Consider the following 20,659-nt stretch of genomic DNA (forward strand, 5'->3'; position numbering starts at 1 on the left):
TGCAAGAACGCAGACCTACCTGTGTGTATGTGATATGCTTGACAGTTGGCTTGACACCAGCTAATGAATGAAGTAATTAACCACCCTAGGAACGAATTGTCGAATAAATGTCATCTTATAAAATCAGGATGACACATCCAGCAAAAAAGCAGAAGCTGTCAAGTGGTTTAGACAAGATGTGGTTGACATGGTCCTCTCTGTACATTGTGTGCAATTATGAATTGTCTTAATTTGCTTAGACGGAAAATGGGATTTGCAAACAACAATAAAACATGCATAATTCAAGCACTTTATTTTATCTAGCTATACGGTTATCAATAATATGCAAAATAATCTAGGGCAAAACAAGAAGGAAATGTCATGTGCTAGTAATATGGTTATAGCTGGGGTTTGCGTTCATAAGATGCTGAATCAGGAGCTATTTAGCAATTGGATTTCAAGTTGAGAAAACGGCACATGTTTCATCTTACTACTTGCTATTTTGTAAGGGAAATGTCCCATTGTCTTAAAAATTATTATTTTACATCATAAAACTCAGATCTCAGTTAAAATGTCATCAATTTGCGTCTGAATGTTCCCAAACACCGACAGACTACAACAGAGTTGATATTTTTATGAATGCCACTTTTACTGTTGTTTACGGTAAACAAAGTGCGGCGCGACACAGAAATGTCCTTACTTTACTCTCTTGTTGAGATTATCCTGTGACAAGTTTAGATAACACCATCAACTTTCATGTTACGGGGGGGTCAATGTGTCTGTTAGAAAACATATTTATAAATTCCAGGTATTATATCTGTTTATATATTTGTTTTTGATCAATTTATGTTTTTGCACAGACACAATGCATGAGAGAGTACTAAATGATCGAATACATGAATACACAACTAGTAATATGTTACACACGCCCCTCGGTACAGGCAGAATGCTGCAGTCCAAGGCGCGCTCGGCGATTTGGCGCTCGAGTGTCTCCGGTGTACTGTACGCTCCAAATCAGCTGCAGTTGCTCAGACCCTTTACTCTTTTAGATTTTGACTGGTTTTAAAAGATATAATCCAATGACGTTGGTTGGTTATCATGTCTGAAGAGGAAAATAAGGTTTCTGAAGAACTTTTCAAAGATGTCAAATTCTACGTGGTTGGGGACATTGACCAAAAGGTGAGGCTGTGGACGTACGCTAGTTTTAGCTAAGTTGATAGCATGCTGACTTGCTAGACCCATTCAATCTAAGTGTTGCAGGAAGCTAAGCAGTAAGCTAACTGGATGACATGCTACAAGCTACAAACAGCTACGAACAGCTCGCTCTTTAGTCAACATTAATCGTGTCGTGGAGATCCATATAGCCTGTCTCTGAAAGGTGTGCGAGCCTGCCTACGATGCTCCCTGATTGGATATTTTGTGCGAATGCTTATTAGAACTGTACTTTTATGCAACCCTGTAGCATTAGCTGTGTTTCGTATGTTAGCTGCTAGCCAGTAGCCTGCGGTTTATGTGTTAGGGCTTGCTAAGCTCGTGTTAAAAGTGGCATTTGGTAGCTTGTTTTTTCACAACTATGGCTGCGCGTCCGATTTGGCACTATTACTTCGCAGTTTTGACGTGCTGTGAAACAACGCGAAGGATTACAGTCTTATTTATAATCAACCTGTGACTATCAACATCTTGCTCAATTGTGCCCCCCTATGTGCGCATGCGTTGGCGCTATTTCTCTCGTTGTTCCGGAGACCTGTGGCACAAAGCTGTACTTCCTGCCAAATAGTGCTTCTTAGCCGTATCGTTCCTTGCAACTGTTTATATTCATTTGAGGCACTGTATGAGGATGTAGATCCAATTAAATAACACATCTTTGTTCTAAATGAAATGCATCGTCGTTGTCAAGTGTTACACCCGAGTGTCAGACTATTAGAGTTCGAATGAGAACATAAAAACAAATAGAGCAGTTTGTTCATAGAAGCCTTTACTAAAAATGTCACTAACGTTTAGCTCCCTGTAGTCCAAAAAGACAACAGTCCTACAAAGCTGTTTACATGACTAATGACGGTAAATACTCCACTGATCTTAGTGTTAACGTGCAGCAGGATATTTCTAGTTTGACAACAGTTGCAGACTTGTCGTTTGAACTGAGAGACTAAGGGAGGAACAAGGGGCCTCTGCTCATCTTTCTTGTCTGAAGGAAAGGGGACCACCTCTAACTGTATTTACCCACTGCAATTATCAGGCCAACATATGACTTATTTAGTTCAAAACATTGTTGCTTTATAAACTGTACAGTTCCTGTGTCTGACACCACCTCTATGTTTGTGACAGTGTTGAGTTTAACACAGTAGTCTTAAAGGCTTGCTGTGATGCGTTATTTTACGATACTGGACCAGTGAAATATTAAATCCACTCTAGACTGAAGTTGAATTTGACTGAATCTACTGTTAACATTGCAGGTGGTGCAGCTGCTGAAAGCTGGAAAAGGAAAGGAGGTGTCTTACAATGCTCTGGCCACTCACATCATTGCAGAGGATGGCGACAACCCAGAGGTGGGCGAGTCAAGAGAGGTTTTTGACCTTCCTGTTGTAAAGGTAAGGCTTATGTTAGAATGGCTTTGTGTTTTCATTCATTTAGTATTTTTCAATTTGTCCCTCTAGTGTTATACAGACAGTTTTTGTATTTGGATAGGCTGCTTATTTATTTTGGGTTAAAAGGGGCCCCAAATGAAGGAAAATTGCATTCAGCGGAAATATCATGGGGTTGTAAGCTTGCCTTTTTTGAAACCTGTTTCCAGGGCAGTAACTTCAGTGAGTTAGTGAAGTACAGTCAGCAAATTGTTTTAATTGATAGCCTAATACTGCTAACAAGGGTGTTTTAAAGGTGTTACTTATGTTTTCCAGCCGTCCTGGGTGATCCTCTCCGTCCGATGTGGAGACCTGCTACCGTATCCTTCCACAATCGAGTTCAGTACACCTCATATTGGTGTGAGTTAAAAGCAGTAATGAGAGCAAAAATTCATGCTTGTAATTCCACAAATTAAAGCCTTTGTTTTTCTACATGATTCCATGGCCCAAAGATTACAAAAACCAGGGAATAAGCGTGACATAACATTTGGTTGTGGTTGGTTGTCTGTTGGTTGGTTTTTCCATAACCATGAACATTACAGTGTTACTGGATTCTCGCCAGAATCAGGCCAGATATTTTTTGGTGTGACTGCTTGTTTGCCTAGGGTAAGTGCGAGCATGGTCATAATAATTATTGAGAAGTGAACACATGGATTGTTTCTGAACCTACAAAGGACATTCTGTGTTGCTGTATTCATTTTGCATTATTCTTTCTGCATGTGTGTATACACACAGCTTCCAGATGATCTCAATGCTTTGTGGGCCTACATTACCTTTTATGGGGGAGAATGTCAGCTTAACCTCAACAAGAAGGTCACCCACTTAGTGGTGAAGGAACCAAAAGGGGTAAGTGTGTGATGTGTGTGTGATCATCTGTTAACTGCAGTAGCTTCACCATGTGTGGTGTTGTTGTTGTTATTATTATTATTATTATAATTATTAGGAATTTATGTCAGGGAAGTCTTACACTTCACCTTTTGCTTATCTCGTGTCTGGATTATACAGTACATTCTTATTGTGGATTGTATGTTTTTTTTTTTCCCCCCCAGGCCAAGTTTGAATGTGCCCTCAAACACCCGAGTATCAAGATTGTCACACCAGACTGGATAACAGATTCTGTTAAAGGTAACGCCAGTGTTGGCAATCTGATCTTTATATTCATTAATTGTACATTTTACTGCGTAAGTTCTTTTTGTCTTTTGCATACATAATTTCCATCATATAATCATTTGATGAATAGGAAATTCACTTGTCTTTTTTCTGTGACACAGCAAAAGAGAATAGTGTTGCACCTTAAGATTATTTTCTTTGTCTTTAGTTGTCTTTTGTTAATAATATAACAATTCCCACAACTCTGGTTGACCAACAAACCAAAAAGCTGTTCAAATAAAAAATTGTTGCTGATTAGTTAAGTCAGAGTGTTTTTTATAAATGATCATTAAGTTTAGTTTACTGCAAAGTGACATTTCATGTGGACTTAAATGTGAATGTCAAGATGAGAAACAGTGATAATGTGCATAAAATACCCAGACCTTTTGCACAGTGCTGTGCATGTTACCAACCAAACATGGAGTAGCTAACAATCACTGTGATCAGATATAAATCGATCAGTGGATACAAAGCAGTTGTTCTCTCTTTTCACCTTTTAAAGACAAAAGTAGGAAGGATGAGGCGCTCTATCACCCCAGACTTACATACGTGGAGCCAGATGAAGAGGAAGAGAGTGAAGCAGAGTCATACGAACAGCACTCCCAGTCAGATGGAAGCTACAGCCCCCGGCGATCCCGGCTGTCCAGCGGGGGTTCATCTGGTGAGGAGTCCAGCCCCCGCAGACGACCAGGACCCAAAAGACTGAACTCTCTCTCTCCAACCTCTTCACGCAAACCAGAGCGCCGCAGCGAACGGATGTTCGATGACTCAGACGATGACTCCTCCACCGAGAAAGAGGGAACCAACCTCAACTGGACTCCGGCTGAAGTGGTCCCACCAACGCCCCCTATTTCGACAGGTACAGCCAGACGGCGTGTTGGGCCACCTGGCAGCAAAGACCCAGTGTCATCAACAGGAAGTGGGCTGATCAACCTGTGTGCCACTGTGCCTCCTGTACCTGGCAGTGGAGGAAGCATCCCAGAGGCTCGCTCTACTACTGCCTTCAGTCAGTCCACACAGCAAGGTCAGTATGCCAGGCCACTTCAAAAATGTCTTTCTTTCTCTCACAAAACAACAAAGAACTATCGGCAAAAGCAAAGTATGACGTCACCCTATTTCACCTGTGTATATGCCAAAAATTTGCACTTGAATACACCACAAAGACTATGGAGCAACAGCTAGCTAGCTCAAAGGGGAAAGTGGAATAGCTACTATTAGCTGCCAAGTTATGAAGCTACAGAGTGCTACAAACAGTTGTACAGACTGGCCTCTCCTCAGTCATGCTAGTTTGATCATACTAGATGATCATGTCTTCCTGAAAACATTTGTGTAATTGAATGTTCACATTAGATAAAGATGTAAAACAAGAAATGCTTTTTTGTACCTGTACACAAAAGCACTTTTACACATGCACTGGAATTCCTAATGCAGATTCTTTTTATAGCTTAAAAATGTTAATTTACTATTATCAGTAGAATATTTCCAACCATCTCTTTACAAGCTCAAAACCTTGAGTATATTCAGCCCATAGAGTGTCTCCAATAGCAATGATGCAGAGTTCTTTTGGCTCTTCCTTCCCCAGTAATTTCCTTAGAGCCCCAACTTCAACCTTCATTCACCATTAAACTTCTTAATAAATGATGACATTATGAATGGACTACTATATGGTGAATGTTTCTAATCATATCTGGCTGACAAGCATTGATCCTAACCCAGTGTCTTGTTAACTCACCTCTTTCTGCCTTTCAGGTGTATCAATTCCAGAGGGTATGCAAGGGTGGAGCTTGGCCGCTAGGACCCTCCGTAACATAACGAACAACTCTGACATGCAGCCAGTCAATCGACCTGCCAACGTAGCTCATGTAAGAAGCCCCAGTGGTTCTCCCTTGAAATTAAAGCTGCACTGCTACAGATCTGGTACTCCAACTGCTGTCACTGAGCAGCCTGTGAACTAGTTTTAGGCACTTTAGGTGTTTCACAAAACATTTGCCTTTAACGGTTATTTCTTTGCACACGAGTAAATACACTGCTCAAAAAAATGAAAGGAACACTGGGTAATGTGTAAGGATCAAAAGGATGACACATTGTTTAACGGTAATGAAAATGATCAACCTACACAGGGGCTGAATTAAAAGACACTCCAAAAATCAAAGTGGAAAATATGATGCAGCAGGCTAGTCCATTTTGCTGAAATTTCCTTGCAGCAACTCCAAATGGTACTCAGTAGTTTGTATGGCCCCCATGTGTGTGTATGCATGCCTGACAATGTCGGGGCATGTTTCTAATGAGACAACGGATGGTGTCCTGGGCTATCTGCTCTCAGATCTGGACCACTGAGCTCCTGGACAGTCTGAGGTGCAACCTGGTGGTGTCAGATGGACCAAGACATAATGTCCTAGAGGTGTTCTGTTGGATTTAGGTCAGACGATCATGGGGGGCCAGTCAATGGTATCAATTCCTTCATCCTCCAGGAACTGTCATCACTGATCCACCACCAAACCGGTCATGCTGAACAACATTGCAGGCAGCGCCACGTTCTCCATGGCTTCTCCAGATCCTTTCACGTCTGTCACATGTGCTCAGGGTGAACGTGCTCTCATCTGTGAAAAGCACAGGTCGCCAATGGCAGACCTGACAATTTTGGTGTTCAATGGCAAATGCCAGTTGAGCTCCACGGTGCCGTGAGCACAGGGTCCAGTAGAGGACATCGGGCCCTTAGGCCCCCCTCATGAAATCTGTTTCTGATTGTTTGGTCAGAAACGTTCACACCAGTGACCTGCTGGAGGTCATTTTGTAGGGCTCTGGTAGTGTTCATCCTGTTCCTCCTTTCACAAAGGAGCAGATATGGGTCCTGTTTATGGGTAGAGGACCTTCTACCGCCCCGTCGGCTCTACTAGCGTAACTGCCTGTCTCCTGGAATCTCCTCCATGCTCTTGAAACTAATGGCAATGGTACATATTGATGTGCCATCCTGGAGGAGTTGGACTGCCTGTGCAATCTCTGTAGGGTTCAGGTATGCTACCAGTAGCGACAGTGATCCTACCCAAATTGAAAACTGTTGAAAAACAGCCAGAAAAGATGAGGTGGAAAAATGTCTGTGGCCTCCACCTGTAAAACCATTCCTGTTTTTGGGGGTTGTCTCATTGTCTTATTTGTTTCATTAACACCAAAGCAGCTGAAACTGATTAACAACCCTCTCTGCTACTTAACTGACCAGATTAGTATCCAGGAAGTTTAATTTAGTCGATGTTATACTCTGATTAAAAATGTTCCTTTTTTTTTTTTTTTGAACAGTGTATTATGTGCATGCTGTAGCAAAGTTTCAAATATAGAACAAGCTCAGTGGACAGTTCTCGTGAATTTGCATGACCAAACCAAATGGGTACTATCCGCACACAGTGACATTGACTCTGTCATTTCCTAAAATATGAAGCCATACTTAAGCCTATGAAATAATTTGCAGAATTCTCTGGACTTATAACAAACAAATATGAACTAACTCATCTTAAAATTCATATATTTCCCCACAAACCATACATCAATAAGCCACAGAAATCTTGATTTTGCTTAAAAACTGGAACTCATTTTCATGGTGGAGGTATCCCAGCCTTCTGTGCAGTTCCATGTTGGATAAGTTGGTAAGACACGTGTCTCATCACATGTATTTTGATTAGACTGACGGAAAAACTGGAAAACAATATTTGTATTAATTGTGAAAATGCTATGTGTAGGAATTGCCTGAACCCAAATCCTTGAAACAAAACGTTTGCACAGTGTTGTGCATGTTTTAATTAGTTATTGTTCTCTTTTGCAGATTATCCAGAATCTGACAGCCAATCAGACAAAGCCATTGGAGCAGCAGACCAATCAGAGCCATGCTCAGACCCCCAATAATGCCAACCCACCTCTATTCAATCAGTCCAAACTGGCCAGCCAACCCCTCACAGCAGAGCAGCAACAGTTACTACAACAGTCACACCAGGTTGCCCAGCAACAACATCAACAGTTACCACAGCAACCACAGCATCCCATGATGCACCTTCAACAGCAGCATCAGATGATGCAGTTACAACATCAACAACAACAGTCACAGGTTGCACAACAACAAGGGTTTCCACAGTTGCCCCAACAGCAGCAGCAGTTTCAGCTACAGCAGCAGCAGCAGCAAATGCACCAACAGCAGATGTTTTCCCAGCAGCAGCAGCAGCAGCAGCAGCAGCAGCAGCAGCATGCATTCTCCCAGCAGCAACAGCTGCGTCCCCAGCAGCTTATACGACCTAGTCTACAGCTGCAGCAGCAACAGGCTTTGCAGCAGCAGCTCCAACAGTTTCAACAGCAGCAACGCATGCAGATGCTACAGCAGAATCAGCAGCAGTTGCACCCCCAGCATCTGCAACAGCCGCAGCAACAACAACAGCAGCAGCAGCAGCAGCAGCAGCAACAACAGCAGCAGCAGCAGCAGCAACAGCAGCAGCAGCAGCAGCAGCAGCAGCAGCAGCAGCAGCATTTCTTACAACAGCAGCAACACATGCAGCAGTTGCAGAAGCAGCACTTGCATAATCAGCAACAACAGGCTCTACAGCATCAGAACCAGCAGGTCCTGCAGCAGCAGCAGCAGCAGCAGACGACAACAGTGCAGCCTCAGTCCCAGCAGCCTCCTCACATCACCCAGCTGTTTGGACATGAGCCGGGACAAGAAAGTGAGTTTGGATCATTGTGTGGTCTCTGCAGGCCATATTTTCTTTTATCTTGGTTTGACTTTTTTAAATGAGAGTGTGAGATGTTTGGACCAAAGTGTTGGAATGACCGCTATTAGTCCATGAGTATTCAGACATGGAAAAACAAAAAAGTAATTTCATTCATTATAAATCAAAAAATAGAAAGAATATTTGTTTATGGATTTGATACAGAATAAAACAGAAATGCTCCCGTTTTTGGACTTTTCCAGGAAGGCGTCATCATGCATTGTCCTGAAACTGTTATAGCTGGTCTTTTTTCTGGGGCCTCCTACACAGTGCCTGGAAGTTCAAAATTTTTCATTTCTCCAAAATAGAGGAGATGGAGGATGTTACCAATAGACCATGACGACCTTTGGGAGTTAGTTTGAGCCAGGGACTTTTAAATCCAACACCTAGCAGCTGCCAGTGGTTTTGCACTTTAAAGTTGTGGTCTAGACAGTTCATAAATCCTGCTTTATTTTCAGTTCCCCAAGATGGCTTCTTGTTGGGCTGTGTGTTTGCTGTTGCTGACTATCCAGAACAGATGGCTGACAAACAACTCCTGGCCACTTGGAAGAGGGTAAGACAATAACGTTAACTGAGAAAGCAAGAAGATGATTGTGTTCATTAAATACTGACTAGGTTAAATAAACAGAAATGGTGCCTCGATCCAAAGTTGGACGTCAGTGTATATCAACTCAACTCATCCCTCAGGTCATCCAGGCATGTGGAGGGGCTGTTGACCCAACCCTGACCAGCCGGTGCACCCACCTACTGTGTGAAAGTCAGGTCAGCAACATGTATGTACAGGTAAGGCTGTGTGCTATAAGAACATACACAACTCTACAAAATGGACTAAATCATGCAATGTGAGGCAATGTCTTTCTCACATGTTGGTAAACACTGTAAACTAAAGAAAGAAGCCGTCATCATATAACTGATACATCAACACATACTCGTGTGTCTGAAAGTTGAATGAAGGATTTAGGAGAAGGCTGAGCTCTTCTGCTGCTTAATTTTGACTTTAACAAAAACCTTTCTCTGCCAGGCACTCAGGGAGGGAAAGCGCTGTGTAACCGCCCACTGGCTCAACACTGTGTTGAAAAGGAAGAGGATGGTTCCTCCTCATCGGACGCTACATCTGCCTTTTGCCTTCCCTCCTGGAGCCAAACCCTGCTCTCAGCATGTAGGTTGACCTTCCACTTCCACCTCGTGCTTTTGTTCACACAGTATCTTTTTTAGCAGCCTGAGATCTGTTGGTGTACAGAACAAAAAATATTCTCATTGCAAGAATTTATTTCTCCAGTTTTCTTGCTTTGATATCTCCCAGTATTCAATTGACTAACCTGTAGAGGCTGTACAAAAGCGCCAAAAGGATACTCATTCCACTGTGGCAGTATTCATGCCACAAGTGTGTAATTACAACATAACAAATTTCCATAATCCATCAAAGAAGAGTTTGTAAAAAGATAATGAGTTTTACATCCTACAAGTTGGACTTAATGTCATGAATTAGATGTGTAAAGGTACACACATTCAGATTTGATATGAATCTTGGTTCTGTTAGATTTAGTTCCTCAAATGCATAAATGAAAATGTTTTCCTTTTTTTTCTAGATCATATAACTAATTTAAATATAACTTTTAAGTTATACTTGCCTATATTTGCACCTCTGAGAATTTTCTACCTTTTTGCCAAAAAAAAAGACTCAAAACGTCAGTGGATTTTCACACAAAAGTAACTGTAACACCGGAAGTAGACAAAGAGAACCCAATCAAACAAATGAAACTAAAGTATTATGCTTGTGTATTTGTTCATTCAGGAAAATAAGCCAAAATTCTGAGTTGCAAAAGTAAGCGCACCTCTAGGATTGCAAGTTAATTTCAAGGCTAAATTCTGTTAAGAAGTGTTTCCAATTGATGTAATGAGACTCAGGTGTCTTCAGTGTCCTGTTGTTTTTATTTATTTATTTATTTATTTAAAAAGCAAAGATTTGTCACAGTCTCATCTTCACGACACGTTTGTGGAAGTGTATCTTGGCACGGACAAAGGAGGAGGAGCCCAGAAAAGGAGTTGTTGTTGCTCATCAGGCTGGAAAAGGTTACAAAACTGTCTCTAAAGAGTTTGTAATCCATAAATTCACAGCCAGACAGATTGTTAACAAATAGTCCAAGAGATCTCAGTGTTTCCCACAAGATTTTGCGAGGCCCTGGCTTTTTTAGAGTACATGAAATGGCTGCATGTAGAATAAGATCATGATTTATTTTTTATTTTTTTTAATCAGTCTGTCATTAAATTACCAATACCATGATTAGTGGTCTTCTTAAGGCTACACAGCTGTTCAGTCTCAATCCCTTGAGTTCCCTTCGCATTAGTGTGTGGAAATGCTCTTACTTTCATTTAGGGCTGGGCGATAAAACAATAACGATATCTATCGCGATAGACACGTGATCAATATCAATAGAAAATACGTTCAATAGAATGTTCGATAATTTCACTTGAACTCCGTTAGAGAAAAATATGATTTGACCCTTCTCAAACAGACTAACATCTTTTCCATGATCACAGGATGTGTCTTCAGACATGGTTGTTTAAGAAAAGAGAAGCTACTCATTGCATCAGTTGGGGTTAAATAACTTGTTGCCAGCTGAAAGATAATCATCCATGCAGTAATTATCCAATAAGATGCTCATACCTATTTGTTTAGTTAAATCCGGGTGGCAACTTTTTATTTTATTTTATTTTTTATTTTTTTTGCCAGGCAGTGTATTATATAATGTATAACGCTTACAGTGGAGACAGGCAAGTGTATTTTGATAATATTTACATCCATAATGGTGTCAAAACCTAAGAACATCATATTCAAGGGACCAAGAGACAATTGGACAGTTGGTTCAAGGACTGGATTGTTGTGGACAGATACAGACTATCCATTATTTCCTTATCAATTAAGCAGACAAGGTGTTTTGGTAACAGAAACAAAGAAACAGAAAACAAACAGAAATTGTGTCAGTGTCCATCAATATAATGCCCTACCTGTAGATGATAGACTTCTTAACTGGTGCGCTGTAAAAATGCCTTTCTGTTTCTTTCCCGATGGGTATCTAGTCCGAGTTCTAGGGTCTCACACCATAGTAGTTTACAAACCCACTCGGTCAGTGAGTGCTGAATGACCCAGGCTGTCATATTATTTTTCTGCCTTTATCCGTTTACTGTAATCTGCATACAAGGACAGTCATACCATAATCTTGGCTCTGTTTCTGTCTGTCCCATCAGATTATATCAGTGACTGGTTTTGTGGATGCTGACCGAGATGACCTGAAGCTAATGGCCTACCTGGCTGGTGCCAGATACACTGGATATCTGTGTCGCGGTAACACTGTCCTCATCTGCAAAGAGTAAGATTGGAATGGATAAGCGTCTGCTGTGGTTATCATTAGTAACACTTCATTCATACAAATATCACTAAACTAAACCATCTGTTTAAGAAGATGCTACCCACCAACAAGATTTCAATGGATACTGTAGGGTTTACAGTCTGGCCTGGTCAAATGTAAATTGTCACAAGGACCCGTTTGCACTCATTCCACACATCTCCTGTCTCTTTGGGCATGTTCAGACCTTGCTTTAAGATCTGATCTGGGCTCTGATTTCCAATCATAAGTGGCCAGCTTTAGGTACGTGTGTTCAAACCTGGCATTAACATGCATCTCCAAATGCGTCTCCAGATCCGATCTCAATTTCGTCATCATCTGGGGCCCAGTATAATATTGTATAACAACTGCTGTATCTAACGGATGACTGCCGCTGCTCCAGAACCAAGAACAGTGCTGTTTTATTTGCGTGCGTCATGACTTTGGCACACACGTTAAGTTATTATATATTGATCTCCACTCTGACGTTAGTTAGACCTGCACAAAACTCAGATTATAGTTTGTTAACAGCTACAAGGAGGTTCTGCAACCCAGATCACTTCCAAATGTGGTCAGAGATCGGATCTCTAAAATGCGATCACAATGCACCCTGGGTGTGTTCACACCTGTCTTTTATGGGATCACACCACCCATATCAGATCTTAATGCAAGGTCTGAACAGGCCCTTTTTAATGTTAGGGCTGTACATCAGAAGGTTTTATTCAGTGACCACTCACTGTAATATCTGACATACCTCTTAAAAGAATAAAGTGAAATTTGTGTGTCACATATATGTGAATGGTTTCTGCTACACGGCCACATTAGCTTTTTGGCTTTACAGTCATCTTGTTGATCTCTTTTCAGACCCAGTGGGCTTAAATATGAGAAGGCCAAGGAGTGGAAGATCCCATGCGTGAATGCCCAGTGGCTGTGTGATATACTACTGGGAAACTTTGAAGCTCTGCGACAGATTCAGCACAGCAGATACTCCATCTACACACATCCCGAGCCACTGGTGCCTAACCCACAGCTGGTCCAGAACTTACTGGGTATGTACAGCTGAATACACCAAATTGTAATCGACAGTTGGTTGATGTTAAAGAAATATAGAAAGATCATATCTTGGATATCAATCGACAGTCCAGCTAGTTATTACACACACTCCTCCGAGGGTGTGTCCATGGTGAACTGTGTAAAAGCTTCCTGTAGATTACCCAAACCGTACTGTATGGATTTTATATGGTGTCGATATAAACTGTATGTGAATGTCTTAACTTGATTTTGTGTAGAGAGAAAAGAGCAAGAAAGTGTCCTGACTTTGGCCTCTGTATTTCTCCGTAGCCTCGTGGAGAACACCAATCAAGGTATCTCCTGAAGCTTTGGCGGTGAGTGCACTTCTCACTTGTTTTCTATTCGGTGTGTCAGAAAAAGAGTGCAGTCATTAGTCAGCTTGTTCTATTTTATCATCACTTGTAAACAGCACTCACAGGTTGGTGAACAACATACTGTATGTGTTGGGTTAAGTTGAGTTTTTATTTTTATTTTATTTATTTATTTATTTACTTTGGTATTTTTTGTTTGTCTGTAGCCGGTCTCAGACTACAGCCGCTTTGGACTAATCTATCCCAAACACATTTGATATTTATGAGCAGGAGACGGGGCTAGCTGATGGTGTTGTCCAGCAACAGTAAACATTTGAGCCGTTAAGCTATTAGCTAGCATACTACTGAGTTAAAATCTCACCACCAGTTCTTGCAGAAAAATGCTGATCATGTCTCAGATTCCCTCCACAATGTGTGAATTCAGCGGCTCACTTCTTCAACATGCTGGGCCATGTCAGAAAGTAAAGTCGTTAAACCTTGACTGAAAGCAGAAAAGAGAAAAAAAAAAAAAAAAGAATCCCAAAAGTGCTGGCTTTTTTGTTTGTTTGATTTTTCTTCATGTTTAGTTCAAATACTCCTAAAGATTTCAGTCATGTAAGGCATTCAGTAAGCTTGGTTTATCATCCCAGGATAAAATCTGTTTTTCATGGCTGTCCACACATATACAGCATTAAAATACGGTTTTTGTAAAGTGTCTTGAGACGATTTGTATTGTTATTGACGCTATATAAATAAAATTGAATTGAATTGAATATAGTTTTAGCTAATATTTGAAAACTATTTCATTGCTACACATAAAAAATAGTAAAGCTTTAAATGATCGCCGGTGGAGTGGCAGGCTCATCTGATGTGTATTTGTGTTTGTTTAGAACCTCCAGCTGCTCCAGAAGCAGAAGAATACTGACTCCAACAACCCACCTGCAAACAAGAAGGCCAGGTCAGTACAGCAGATCAGGATCCAGCCTGTTAGCTTCTATGAGTGCGCAGAATTGGAGCACATCTCTATCCAGGTTGTAATGATTACATTGGGCGCAACTGTAAAATTGTGTGTGTGTGTGCTGCTGTGCGTGTGTGTGCGCAGAATGGAGGAGATCCAGTCCCCCAGTAAGAAGCTTCCTCCAGAGTCCACTCCTCGAGTTATGTTCACAGGCTTTGAGCCAATGCAAGTGCAGCAGTACACAAAGGTAAAGTCAGCCTGATCGCTAAAACGCTGCACTCTTTTGATGATTTTTCACTTGTACCCATATTAGTTCAGTCTATACAAAGCAGTGACCATTGCTCAGCCATCTGACAGAATGCTAATGTTACATTCTCATGTAATCAAGTACTCCTGTTTAGAATGTGTCAACATTAGCTTCACTGTTGTCTCCTGTTGTGTTTGTCTGTCCTCTCCTGTCTCTCAGAGGTTACACGCATTAGGTGGCGAAGTAGCAGACAGCAGTCAGAAAGTCACTCACCTGGTGGCCAATAAGGTGACTCGCACTGTCAAGTTCCTCACTGCCATGTCTGTGGTCAAACACATTGTCAGCCCAGAATGGCTGGAGGAGAGCTGGAGGAGCCAGAAATTTGTGGGTATGTGTCGGACACTGCTGACTTCAAAAGTCTGAGTCCTCTGCATTCTTTATATTGTCCCACTTAGTTGTTTTTTTTGAAGAGTGCTTGGACTTTTCAGATTCTATTGAAAGGAGTTCAACCACAAACAGGATGTTTCATGCTGGATTTTTTGTATATTTTTTTGTGTGTATCGTTTCACAGCGGGTAACCTAATGTGTGTGTGTGTGTGTGTGTGTTGCAGATGAGCAGAATTACCCTCTGAGGGATGCGGAGGCAGAAGTGTTGTTTGGCTTCAGTCTGGAGGAGTCACTTAAAAGAGCCCACAGTGCACCGCTCTTTAAGGTTAGACAACAGACGTCACCTTTACACCAGTGTTATGGTGATAATGCAAACTCTCAAAGGAGGCTAAAGGGCTTATCACGTCAAGTCCATATTTATCATATGCGTTTTTAATCTGTCTATTTGTGGTGATTATTTACAATACCAGAGAAAATCGAGTGGTTGAGCAGTGAGGAAGATTTTGTTGTCTTCTCAATCCTGATAAGACATCAAAAGCAAGGAGAGTTTGACCTTCTGATAAAGGAAATGCAGGATGATAGTGGTTCAGCTTGATACACTACTCCCTAAAAATACCTTGTCTATGATCCAGTCAGAACACAGGCTGCCAGAATTTACTCGGTTTATCAGAAACCGTTTTGGATGATGATGCGTCCTTGTATGGAGCCTGTCAGTGGTCAGAAACACTTTTGATTGATTCCAAAATAGAGGAATTTGAACATGATCTGAATACTTAAATGACAAATAAAAGTTAAGAGTTTGTGTGTAAACATGATTGAAACAGTGTGCACAAACGTCGTCTTCTAAAAGCTACAGTGTCACATACTAGCTCCTGGTTATTAGTAATATTAAATGGTACAGAAATAAAATGACTTAATTTGACTAGAACTAATACATATACCTGTGAGAATGTTTGATGAACTGGGAGTGGGTCTTATCAATGTATTGTGTCCTTACTGTCTCTGTGTTTCACACGGTGGGTGATGTAGGGGAAGTACTTCTACCTCACCCCTGGGATCTGCCCCAGCCTTGGCACCATGAAGTCCATTCTGGAGAGTGCTGGAGGAAAGCTGCTGGCCAAACAGCCCTCATACAGAAAGATCATGGAGTATAAACAGAACAAGGTACTTAAACATATCTGCAATCATCCCTGTGACCTCAACTATTATTACAGGAATATTTATTCTCAAGTCAGGTTTCTTTATTTTACATAAAGATACAAAACATGCAGTCTAACAGTTGTATGCTAACTGCATGTTGCTTTTTTGTTGCAGAACCTACCAGAGATCATCTTAATTTCCTGTGACAATGACCTCCACCTATGTAGAGAATACTTCTTGAAAAACATAGGTAAGAAACACAGTCTTGCTCCTGTCTGTGCTCAGTAAAGCAATCCTAATATTCAGTATTGGTGTAGATCAGGCATATTTCAACATAGGTTCAGCCATGGGGTGATCATTTAAACTTATCTACATGAGTCAGTTTGGTCCTTGACTGGCAAAGGGGGCGGCCATGACTTGGTAGAGGTAGGTTGTCCGAACAAGAGGGTTACTGTTTCCATACACAAAGAAATCCCTGAAAAATTCAATTTCAATTCAGTTCAATTCAATTTTATTTATATAGCGTCAATAACAATACAAATCGTCTCAAGACGCTTTACAAAAACCCGGCCTGAAACCCCCAGAGCAAGCCTGAAGGCAACGGTGGCAAGGAAAAACTCCCTTTTAACAGGAAGAAACCTCGAGCAGAACCCAGCTCATATGGAGGGACCCATCTGCCTAAGGCCAGCCGGGTACAGACAGAAGAAAGAGAGAAGAGAACAGCAAAGAGAGAAGAGAAGAGAAGAGAACAGCAAGATAAACATACATCTGTCATTGATACACATATCTGACTAAAGCGTACATGTGGAATCTTATGATACAAACTGATGATGTTACATGACAGTTTGAAAATGTAAGAGGAATCATAGGATTCAAACACCTTAATGGCTAAAGAGTGCTAGTTTGCCATCAAGCAGGAGTAAAGCACGTTACATACGCTGCGAGAAGCAAGAAATTGTTTTCAAGGTGAGCAAGAACAAAGTTCATTCTGGCCAGGTCATTTATACTCAACGAGAAACTCAAGTGCCGAACTCCTTGAGAAGTCCTCATGGGGCCCTCCCATCTGCAATGGATACACTGGCCTTTATGTTGTCAGTAAACAAGTAATCAAACCCACAGGGCATCTTTAAACAGACAGTATTAAGTGACCTGCAACGTTCATTTGAACTTGTGCTTTGCTTTTTGTCTAATGTTGTTTCCCCTCTCTATTGTCCAGATGTCCACAACGCTGAATTCATCCTGACTGGAGTTCTCACCCAGAAGCTTGATTATGACTCATATCCTTTAATGGCAATAAGATCTCACAACAAATGGCTTCTTACAGAAGATAAATACTTACAGTGACCTTAAATAATTTTATACTATGACTGACTGCTATAAACTCATGAGAATTTCATAAAACCAAAGTAATGACAGATGAAAAGGCTGCATTGACCTGTCATTAAAAAATACATTGAAGGAGTCATTGGAAGTATAAAATGCATATTCACTGATCAGCCACAACATTAAAACCACTGACAGGAGAAGTAAGTAACATTTCGTGACAATTCAGTGCTCTGCTGGGAAACTTTTGGACCTGGCATTCATGTGGATGTTACTGAGACATGTACCACCCACCCCACAGCAATGACACTCCTGATAATTGTGCATTTATTTAGAAATGTAATCAATGCAGTCCTTGTTTTCAGTATCTGGTCTGCAGCAATAACAGCAACTAAAGTCTAACCCTATAACTTCTGATCAGTTGTCTACAGTGGCTGGAGGAATTTTTAACCCATCCCTCAGTACCAAAGTACTTCCTCACATTAACTGCAGTTTTTCTTATGGTTCAGCTCATGGCCAGTTGTTCTGATATTTGCTTTTAGAATTCACTGTTATAATTCAGAATTCATTGGTCCATTAATGGTCCAGATGCAGCAAAACAGGCCCAAACAAGGACATTAGCAACCCCATGTTTCACAGACGGATCTGATGCTGGGATGCAGTGCTGTTTAGTCTCCAGACATGAGCCTCTTATTTAAACCAAACTATTCTACTTTGGTCTCGTCTGTCCACAAACATTTTCCCAATAGTCCTCTGCCTTGTCAGAAATGCTCTTTTTGGAGAGCAGTGGCTTTGTCTCTGCCATGCACACCATGGTTGTTTAGTGTTCTCCTGATGGTGGATTCATGAACATTAACAGAGAGGCCTTTAATAGCTTAGAAGTTAATCTGGGTTCCTTTGTGATCTCTTGGACTATTACGATGGTCTTAGATGTCCTTCGTTTGTTCACAATCTGTCTGACTGCTGACTTTTTGTGGATTCCAAACTCTACAAATGGTTTTGTAACCTTTTCCAGCTTGATGAAAAACAGCAACTCTTTTTCTGAGCTCCTCAGAAAGCTCCTTTGTATGTGCCATCAAACACTTCCACAGTGTTGTGAACACCAGACTGACAAGTCAAAACAAAACATTTCTGGATAGATCTAATTTGGGCTTGAATTTAGCTTGTAATCCTACAGGTGCACTTAACTTTTGCACCCCACAGATATGTAATATTGCGTCATTTTTCTGAATAAACAAATACACCAGTATAATATTTATATTTTAATTTGGTTGATTGGGTTCTGTTTGTCTTCTTTCAGGATGAAAATCCACCGTTTTGATTTTTATGTGGACATGTAGAAAATTCTAAAGGAGTAAAAAAATAAAAATTGAGCGGCACTCTAAATGTTTCAAACAACTAAATAACTATTGCTGTTGCATGTTGCTGACACAGATGTCAAAGAAAGAGGTCAGCTTTGGAGGGAATTCTAGCACCCTGGTGTGTGTGATGAGCAGCTGAATGAAGAGCTGAGTTAAAGCTGCCTTCCAGCTACAGAGCTGCTGTCAGTCCAAACACTTGACTCACACCACAAGCATAGTCTTAATATCACAGCTTGTCAGACCACACCAGTGTGTGCCAGTTACCTAAAGGCCTAAAATTTAAAACTGTTGGAGCTGTGCTGTTACTGTGATAGCAGTCATTCACTGTGAGGGAAAAAAAAGTCTCTTTTCCTTGACAGTCACACGTATAAATTCACTTGATGGTGCAGCAGCGAAGACACTAAGAAGAGGAAGGGGAGGCAGAGATGAAGACGGCACCTGTGTACAGTCCAACCACACTGACTTTTCTATGTTTTTAATTCTGTTCATAGATATCCAGTCATTTTGTAGCTTTTTGTTACCTGTTTTAGATAAATGGATGTTATTTTTTGGGAAATTATTGTTTAAATTATCTATTATTAAACCTTTTACATGTTGTTGAAACAGATTGTGTAAAGGCTTCAGCTTGTACACGCTTTTTGGAATAAAAATTATATTGTTTGTGCAAAATTGTTTTTCTTTTTGTTTTGTTATCAGGAAAAGTGGGTTAAAAACTCAATCTCCAAAATATTAGCTTTTTAGATGTAGCTCATTTGTTCAGTCTTTAAAAATAAAGCCTGGAGAGAAAAAATAAAATAAAAAAATTGATCATGATCCGAAGTTTTGAGTTTTATGCCCAGGCCGAACAATCACCTTCCACGTTCATGTTGTACGAGGACACATTTGAGAACAAAAGCTCTGCCTGCTCTCACTTTTGAGGTTTTAAAAGCTATCTTGAAGGTATTCCTCCCAGGTTTAAGCACGTTATTCCTGATAGATTTGATTTAATTAACTGTTAATGAGGGTCTGGGGTAGTTACTGGTGAAGTTCTAATTGCTGGCTGTCAGACAGATAGCCTGGGGTAATGTGTGGGTTTTGGGGAGTGGGGGTGAGAGAGAGAGAGCAGGGTGTGCAGCATCGCCTGAGGTTCTGCCCTCAAAAACTACAGCAAACTGAATTAGACACAGCCTTAGCCAAGGTCATGTGCTACATATTCCATGCATGTGTTACCAACGCTGCTGTACATGTATTTACACAAGCATGAGATGTAACATTGGCTCATTTAGTGACAGTGTTTTGTGGGTGCTGACACAGAACCCCACTTTTGGTTCATAAAACATTCAGACCCCCTACTCCTTATAGTCACTTGATTTGATATTTTCATCTATATCTTCTGTTCCGGGTCCGAATCCAGGCCGAATGGGGCCTTTCTGTGTGCCACGTTTCCTCTTCCCTGGGGCTGTCCAAAGACATGCTCATTAGGTTCATTGGTGATTCTAAATTGGCCATAGGTGTGCATGTGAGTGTGAATGGTTGTCTGTCTCTCTGTGTTAGCCCTGAGATAGACTCAACACCTGTCCAGGGTGTACCCTGCCTCTCCCCTGATGACAGCTGGGATAGGCTCCAGCACCCCCGCGACCCTTCGCAGGACAAGCGGTTACAGAAGATGAATGAATGGATGAATGTAGTTGAGGCTAACGTACAATATTATTTCCTGTTTTTTTGTTTTTTTTTACCAAAAAGAAGTGTTTGCAGCACAGGTTGTACAACTGTAAACACCTAGAGACTGCTCCACTGACTCACTTGATTTAAGCTTGGTATTAACATGCGATCTGGATCTGGATGACGTATCTCAATAAATGAGCCCGTATCTCTGCCTCTTGCTTTTAACCTGAACAAAACCTACACAAGCCAGTAGTTAATGCCAGCCCAGCGATGGAGAAATAGTGGCATTGCTTCTGTTGTCCTGGCAGCCAAACCCAATTTTTCATATTGAGACTGGAGACTGTATGTCACTCTCCAC

General features: G+C 41.1%; 1 protein-coding gene across 2 annotated transcripts; it reads left to right on the plus strand.

The window, feature by feature from the left end:
* Nucleotides 1-379: 379 nt before the first annotated feature.
* Nucleotides 380-19,320, plus strand: paxip1 (PAX interacting (with transcription-activation domain) protein 1). Of its 2 annotated transcripts, none has more exons than XM_084546966.1 (23): nucleotides 380-1,158; nucleotides 2,433-2,567; nucleotides 2,877-2,920; nucleotides 3,143-3,206; nucleotides 3,336-3,446; nucleotides 3,650-3,725; nucleotides 4,252-4,773; nucleotides 5,499-5,611; nucleotides 7,564-8,449; nucleotides 8,953-9,047; nucleotides 9,182-9,277; nucleotides 9,516-9,653; nucleotides 11,744-11,865; nucleotides 12,745-12,929; nucleotides 13,222-13,265; nucleotides 14,132-14,199; nucleotides 14,344-14,446; nucleotides 14,666-14,834; nucleotides 15,058-15,158; nucleotides 15,863-15,997; nucleotides 16,148-16,223; nucleotides 17,190-17,249; nucleotides 19,022-19,320. In XM_084546966.1, the coding sequence occupies exons 1-23, from the start codon at nucleotides 1,078-1,080 to the stop codon at nucleotides 19,036-19,038; spliced, it is 3,441 nt and encodes a 1,146-aa protein (XP_084403092.1). In that variant the 5' UTR covers nucleotides 380-1,077; the 3' UTR covers nucleotides 19,039-19,320. The 2 variants fall into 2 exon arrangements, with proteins under 2 accessions (XP_084403092.1, XP_084403093.1); XM_084546967.1 differs by lacking the exon at nucleotides 380-1,158 and adding an exon at nucleotides 1,229-2,037.
* Nucleotides 19,321-20,659: the final 1,339 nt, after the last annotated feature.

The sequence above is a fragment of the Chelon labrosus genome, assembly GCF_963514085.1.
Source record: "Chelon labrosus genome assembly, chromosome: 6".
Lineage (NCBI taxonomy): Eukaryota > Metazoa > Chordata > Actinopteri > Mugiliformes > Mugilidae > Chelon > Chelon labrosus.

What these genes read in the sequence shown, in the direction of transcription:
- paxip1 (XM_084546966.1), top strand. Translation starts at nt 1,078, where the DNA reads ATGTCTGAAGAGGAAAATAAGGTTTCTGAAGAACTTTTCAAAGATGTC. An exon ending in CGATGTGGAGACCTGCTACC is followed by an intron (nt 2,921 to 3,142) that starts GTATCCTTCCAC and finishes TGAACATTACAG; the next exon opens with TGTTACTGGATTCTCGCCAG. An exon ending in AAGTGCAGCAGTACACAAAG is followed by an intron (nt 14,447 to 14,665) that starts GTAAAGTCAGCC and finishes CCTGTCTCTCAG; the next exon opens with AGGTTACACGCATTAGGTGG.